The sequence below is a fragment of the Phalaenopsis equestris genome, unplaced genomic scaffold (assembly GCF_001263595.1).
Source record: "Phalaenopsis equestris unplaced genomic scaffold, ASM126359v1 Scaffold220451, whole genome shotgun sequence".
Classification (NCBI taxonomy): Eukaryota; Viridiplantae; Streptophyta; class Magnoliopsida; order Asparagales; family Orchidaceae; genus Phalaenopsis; species Phalaenopsis equestris.
Genome location: NW_018238735.1, coordinates 48902 through 56671, shown reverse-complemented (window position 1 = coordinate 56671; position 7770 = coordinate 48902). Strand labels below are relative to the sequence as shown.

The 7770-nt window shown below is 34.2% G+C and overlaps 1 protein-coding gene across 1 annotated transcript; it reads left to right on the top strand.

The window, feature by feature from the left end:
- The first annotated feature begins 208 nt into the window (after positions 1-208).
- On the top strand, positions 209-3302 carry LOC110037510 (two-component response regulator ORR9-like). Its single transcript, XM_020742171.1, has 5 exons — positions 209-549; positions 632-720; positions 827-904; positions 2216-2286; positions 3028-3302. Exons 1-5 carry the CDS (start codon positions 447-449, stop codon positions 3251-3253), a joined length of 567 nt encoding a protein of 188 aa, XP_020597830.1. The 5' UTR covers positions 209-446; the 3' UTR covers positions 3254-3302.
- Positions 3303-7770: the final 4468 nt, after the last annotated feature.

Here is a 7770-nt window from a genome sequence, read left to right as displayed (position 1 = left end):
AGAGATTACAATATATATATATATATATATATATATATATTCAGAATCATAAATTATCATGCAAGTTGGACATGTTTGAGGCAACACTTGAAAAAATGGGATAAAACAAACGCTCTTACGCTATCCCGCGGAGAAATCTTATACTGCATTTTAACAGGCAACTCAAATCGGCCTCTGTTGCGCAGTTGGCCCCTCATAATCTGCATCCGCGGTTCATATTACCATCACCGTCCCCCTACTTAAACCAGAGAACCACGAAGGGACAAGTTCGATGCAGCTCGCTTGCTCTTCAATTCAAATCCGACCAAATTCTCGGGGAAGAAGAAGATGAACAGATTTGATTCATAAATGCTCGGATCTTTTGTTTGCTGATCGGATTCGCTTGCGGAGGGGAAAACATAACCGGCCTTCGATCTCTTCTCCAATTCAATCGGAATCCTTCAGTGATGGCTGTAGCCACGGAGGCGCAGTTCCATGTTCTTGCAGTAGATGACAGTCTCACTGATAGGAAGCTCATTGAAAGACTCCTCAAGACTTCGTCGTTTCAAGGTTTTTAATGGAGGAATAATCAGTTGATTCTGTTTTGCGTTTTTGAGCTGCTCTTTTAATTGTTTCTTTTGTTGTGTTTTAGTGACGACTGTAGAGTCGGGAAGTAAGGCGCTTGAGTTCTTGGGGATCCGAGAGGATCAGGAGAGGGCTTCTGCTGCTAATTGCGCGCATGTAAGGGTTTGCATGTCTGTTGGTGTGATTTATGGAGAGTATTCGGGGATTTTTTCTAGGGTTTTGGACTTTTATCAATTGATTCGATTTTTCTTGTGGGTTTCAGGAGATCGAGGTGAATTTGGTCATTACTGATTATTGTATGCCTGAAATGAGTGGGTTTGATCTGTTGAAGAAGATCAAGGTGAGTTATCTTGTTTATTATTTATTTTTATTGTTATTGTTAGGGGATTGTAACGAATTAGTAATCATGAGGCTTTAAATTCTGAAATTTTTTTATATTTTAGATTTTAAATTTTATTAGATCATTCAAACAACAGAATTCATGTCATGATTTTTTTTTATAAGTTTTATGCTGGGATAAAGGGGGGCTGTTGTAATTTAGTAAATTTATTCAGGATTTAAGGCAAAACTTCTAAGAAGAAATTGTGAAGGAATTAGATTTACTGAATCTTGGATTTAAAATTGCCAATTTTAACAAAACTTCCTCTTGCATTTCAAATTGCATTTTAAATGCTAAATCTTGCTCAATTTTGATAGATTGTCAAACTTTTTTGTCTTGAATTTCATTCTCTAGAGGAAGATATACCTAAAGGGGATTTTTTTGCTGCAAGTAGGATTTAGTAAATCCAAAAATCGTAAGTCCGTTAAATTCACTCTGCCCTTGAATTTAATAACTCTAGATTTAAGCTAAATTGAAGGCGAAATACGTGACCCCACTCTAAGGGGGTGTTTGGTAGCACGAATTTACAGGATTTAGTCTTGAATTTAACATAAATTCAGCCAAAGATAAAAAATGTGAAATTTAAATCTTGCCCTCTATTAAATCAAATTAAGGTTTATATTAGTGGATTCATCGTAGTAATAGAAATAACAAAACTTGAATGGATGAGCTCTCATAATTAATGAGAGATATTATGGAGAGATATCATGATTGAAAGATCTCATTCATTATATTCATATAATTCCATTATATCTTATGTGAAATCTATAAAATTCTTTGGCGATTCGGTTCATATTTTCCTTTTTTGAATCCTCTCAGTAACTAGTAATTGTCATTCTCTTCGTCCATCTGTTTTTAAACTTGAATCCCGGGCTTTATTCCGCTATGGCTCGGGAGCTTTTATTTGTCAAATATGGATTTGATAAATCCTGATTTACTAAATCCTATTTAACGTAAATCAAGCACGCACGCAAACACCGCAAGAATCCGAAATTTTATAAATCCACGGAGCTCACATTTTAACTTTTGGCCCAATTTAATAAATCTGGTGATAAATGTTCTTAAATGGCACTACCAAAACACCCCCTAAATCTATTAAATTTTATGAACAATGAGATTCATTAAACAATCTTGAATTTGATCAATCAAGAGCTAAAGTGAGATTTTATTTAGAAATTTATTAGAAAAAGAAAAGGCTGCATGTTGCAGGCAAACAGCTCTTTTTTCTCATTTGGTAAATTTTATGGGGTTTTTTGTTGGTGATTATTTCAGGAATCATCAGCTTTTAAGGATATTCCAGTTGTAATAATGTCTTCTGAAAATGTGCCTTCCAGGATCAACAGGTGAGCATTTGCTTCATTTGAAAAAATATGTATATATTTATTTGGGAATTTTGCATACACACCACATTTTTTTATGTATTTGCATAACTAACACATAAACCTTCATATTTATATTTATGACCCTTTTTTGTGTCAAATACCTATAGATGAAAATGCATATATTATTTGAAAATAAATAAAAAATAATAACATGTTTGATGTTTTATCAAAGATTTGAGTGCAAATACTCAATCCCTCTAATTTTTTTTTTCTCAAAATATGAAATTTAACTGTCTGGTATTTATGATTTATTCAATGCAAATTTAAATTATTAAATTTATTTAAAATTAAATATAAGTTTTACATATCAACCAGACATTAATATGCAGATCAACCAGCCATTAATATGTATTTGTAACAATTAGAATTAGCCTCAGTCAAATCTAGGAATGGGAATAAAGGATAAGTCTTGTCATCTGTCAAAATCCAAATATATTTTCTAGCTCTTTTCTATATTTTGTTCTGACTTTTTTTAAGAAAATTTATAAGCCTCAATTACATATCAGTCCATCTGAGACTTGGTATTAACAAATCAACCCTCCTCTTTCATCCATCTTTCAAACTCTCACTCAAATTTCATTTCATTTTTATTCAAAAAAATCACCTGGATGTATAGTTTGTAAATATCAATGTTTCAGGTGGTCTGTTATGTAATTTCTTGATATGTTTCTGAATTTTTTTCATTATTTATGCTGATCACAGATGCTTGGAAGAAGGAGCAGAAGAATTCATACTAAAACCAGTAAAGCTGTCTGATATGAATAAACTCAGGCCTCATATACTCAAAGGAAAATCCAAAGAAAATAATGGCGAATTCAGCAGCAGCAGCAGAGGCAATAAAAGAAAAGCTATTGAGGAAGGGCTTTCACCTGAGAGGAGAAGGCCCAGGTTCTCAAATAACAACCCTAATGGCTTGACTGTGCTGTGATTTTTCAGAATATTTCATAAATAAATAAATATATATTTTTTTTTTCTTGATAAAATTTCTCCTTTTTTTAATTTTTTTATTTTCCTTGTTCAATTTTGATGTGATTTGAATGTCTACATAGTTTTTTTAGAGGTTTGGGTGTAAATAATGGAGTTAATGATTACTCTTGATTTTGAGAGGAAATATTACATGTGGATAGTGTATCTGTGGATTAATGGTATTGTGTTGAGTACCATCGAATCTGCACCTATTCTCGCTCTTTTCTTACGGGCGGACGGACGGGCGGGCGGATAAGACAATAAACTTTTATAAGAGAGATTTTTTATATGATATATATGAAAGATGTTGGTGATATAAGTTTAAAAATAAAATTTAGGTGTATGATATATAAATACATAGATATTGGGTGGAATGTATGTGTATCTTTCGCGTTTTAATGAAATGATACTTCGATAACTTATAAAAACCAAAATTTTAAGTTGTAGACGTTAATTATTGATAAAAGCGGTGCCACATCGCTACTGCACTGTCGCCCCAAACCAAATGGACCCTTAATCAATCAGTAGGATGCTTTTGTTTAAAACATGAGGGCATTTTCATTCGTACATTTATAGCACCCAGATTTTGACTTCTTCATTTCCGTTACTCAAATGTGTCATGAAGTTGTGCTGTTCCATCCAATTTAATTGATGAATTCACATAAATACCCTAAAGTTTGATAATAGTAAATATCAAACTTTAGGGGCTAAATATGTAAATACATAAAAACCTTGTGGTATGTATGTAAATTTCTCAAAACCAAAGGTGGAAAATGCAAATCGAAGATTATTCAGTTTCGTAGAAGGCCACATGGTTAGCATTAATAGGCTGATGAGAGTCGTGAGAGAGCTCCTTTGAATTAGAATTCAAATCCGAATGCCTTAATGATATGGCAAGGATTAGCTTGGGAGGAATTCAATGATCTTTCAGTTGGTCTTCAGAGGCTAATAAATTTTAAGAAAATCCGGTCAAAATATTCTGACTCAAAAAATAATTTAGAATGGATCTTATAATTATGAGATTGATTTTAAAATAGTGTGATTTGTCCTTTTGTCTAAGGAATATAATATAAACAGAGAGGAATGGTAATGAATAGTAGCGCGTCGTGTCAATCATGTCTTGTTCATAAAATGATCTATCTATTTATAGGGAGATGGTATAATGTGATGATGTTATATGTTTTGCCCATGCTTTAAAGGAGACAAAACGCAATATTCTTTGTATTTTACATGTATGAGTTGATAGTCTCTGGATCGGCCAACTAAGCTCAATTGGTTTTGGGTCAGCACGATCAGCTCGGTCGGTTGAGATCCCCTCGACTGGATGGGAATAGCTTAGTTAGCTGAATTTGGTTGTTTATAAGTCGGTCGGTTGATATGACCTCTCTATTGATCCTTGACCCCCTGATTTTGGCTTCGACTGCTACAATCGATCAGATAAGTGGGGCTCATGGCCATTTGTTGGCGGGCCCTCCTTCGTCGTGGACCGTTAGATCTTTTTCATATCAGTGCTAATTTAATTTTTATATGCATATTTTAGTTCTTTCATTCTCTTACTTCTTACAAGCAACAATGCAATAATAATAAGATAATTTAATACAAAATATAGATCACATTTATTATTAATCTGTTATTCAATGATTGAACTCTCTTAATTGTTGTGCCTTTGATCCTTATAAATAAGACACGGCGGGACTTTTCACATTTTATGTTTGCTCTGTGTCCCTTCCCATTTGAATCATTCGACTTTCGAAACTGTAATGGACAATGAGTTGAATTCTTAGGGCGATATCCCCAACAAAGATATGCTTTGTGTTGGCTTTGAGAGGTCGAAGGAGCGATACTGCGAGAATGGTGAAAGGAAAAAGAAAATCATTGTTGAGAAGAGAAAAGTGATGGCATTTACGGATTTAGCGGAGTTAGCTAATTTGTTCCTCAACATTAAGCGGAGGAACACTAGGCCATCAACTCAACTATCGATTTGTCAACACAACTTTCTGCTATGGCACAAGGCTCGCAGATCAAATAGGCCACACAAGAAGCTACTGGTGCTCTGTCGCCACATGGTGAGGGTGTCATGTCACTTACAACTGTTGACCTCACTTTTGATAAGGTTAAGTTTTCTCTTAGAGCATAGGATCAATTCATAAAATTTTCCCTATTGACTATCCAAGAAGACTAATGATGGGACAGGATCCCGAGTGAAATATAGTTATGTAAAAATTATATAGTTGACTCCGCTATGCAACAGTGTTAAAATCTTGATGCAATATTTTATGAATTCAAAATTTAAGCAATTAATGTTGGGATTCTACGCAAGTATACATATCGTTATCAAGTAATAAATGACTTTCTATTTAAGCCTCAAATATCAATCCCACGGGGAATGTTTAAATTTGAAATGATAAATTTATTAGGAAATTCACAGAAAGTCAAAACAAAATTACTCTCACTAATTTCAAATGTTGAGATATTATCAGAATTAAATTATTTAACTTAATAACAAAATTGAAATGCAAAGTTTAAACAGTAACTACTAAACTATGTTTATGTAATGAAGATTTCTTATGTGAAAAAACATCTTTCCAACTACAATGAGATTTTGGTAAAATGAGATGAGATAAATGATTTTCATATGTATTGTGCCAAATATGATCGGTTTTAATGCTCTACCATGATACAATGTTATAGAAAATCATTGGCTAATCCCAGGTTTAGTCCCTAAATCCGTGGCTAGGCTAGGAGGATACTGGCTCCCACTTCAGAGCTCCCACTTGCCTTCACCTAAAGGCTAACTCTCGCTTTAGTGTTTAAACACTAAGACCAAATTAGGGATTTTAGTCTGTCACCCTAAACATTCTCCAATTTTACACCCAATAAAGTATATTTCCCTATTTATTTGCACTTAATTCCATGAACGAAATTCTCCTTCATGGAATCAAGTGTGATCCTCACTCCGTTATATAACTCATACTTCATTTCCCGGATCATATGTTTCACAACATATTTTAACAATTTAATTGGTCAGATTGAAAAGTAAATTTAGTTCAGAGTTGAAAAATCATCACAATTTATTGTATATTTTAATATTGTCACATCCATATTATCTCTTCATTTCACCATATCTGAGAGTCGGGAGAAAGGTAAAGTAAAATACTCAGACTTCATGAGAAAGATACAACAAAACACAAATTTCATATATAAAAGAAAGTTCATACAATACTAATAAACAAACAACACTTATCTGAAACTCTTTCTCAAAACAAATCCCTTGTAGCCTCTTCTAGGAAATATAGGAAGAAGAAATCTCTCACTTTTCTCATTTTCCAACACTCTTAGAGAAGAGTTCACACTTAATCTCACCACTAAACTCTAAATTATAAGAACAATGGACTCTAAATGATTGTGAAATGAAAAATGGAAGAATGTGTGATGCGTAGAAGGTTGAATTTGGGCGATGAGAAGTCAGGAAGAGTCACTTTTCTAATCAATTTTGGCCTCAAATAAAGCTTAGAGTCGGTTCTCCAATAGGTGTCTCCAAAAACTCTTCAAAAAACATCCAAATTTGTCAAATCTTCTAGAAACAGGGGCTGAACCGACATTGGCGCCATCGCCGCCCATTCTGGCGTCACGACGCCAGTGTTCCGCAATTTAATTCTCTGCACTCTGTCAGACGGCGCTGAAAAAATTTTTAACTTCTTCATTTTTGCTCCCTTTTGTTTTAAGTTTTAAAATTCAACAACATGCAATCAAACATAAAAATACATTTCATTAAAGTGTAATATCACCAAAAATGAGTATAAAATATGGGTCTGAAAATGCATATATTTTTAGTTTATTATGATCCACCTCACTTAGAATTTTTTGTCCCCCCCCTTGACTCTTTTGCGGAGTTTCACATGGGTGGTCTAAAACCTCCAACACTTGGTTGTGTTGGTTTAGACCAAATTGTGAAGCCCCAAAAAATGAGTTCCCATAAAATCTTAAGGCCTTAGGGACGCCCTTTATGACTTGGACATTCGCCTCACACCACATTCACATTCAACACACACCATTACAATTCACATGCTTCAAATATACCACATCACATACCCTATAAAAAATTCACACGCAACCCATACATTACTACAATTTACATCACCCCATACCTCCCCCACACATCACTCACTTCACACTACATGCACATTCATATCACACTACATACACATTCATCACACTACATGCACATTCACCGCACATCACTCACTCTGCCACCACATGGTGAGGGCGTCATGTCACTTACAACTGTTGACCTCACTTTTGATAAGGTTAAGTTTTCTCTTAGAGTTTAGAGTCTAGTTATAAGATTTTCCCTATTGATTATCCTAGAAGACTAGTGATGGGACCCTCCTCACTTAGAATTTTTTGCCACCCCTGGACTCTTTTACGGAGTTTCACATGGGTGGTTTTAAACCCTCAAGACTTGGTTGAGTTGTACCA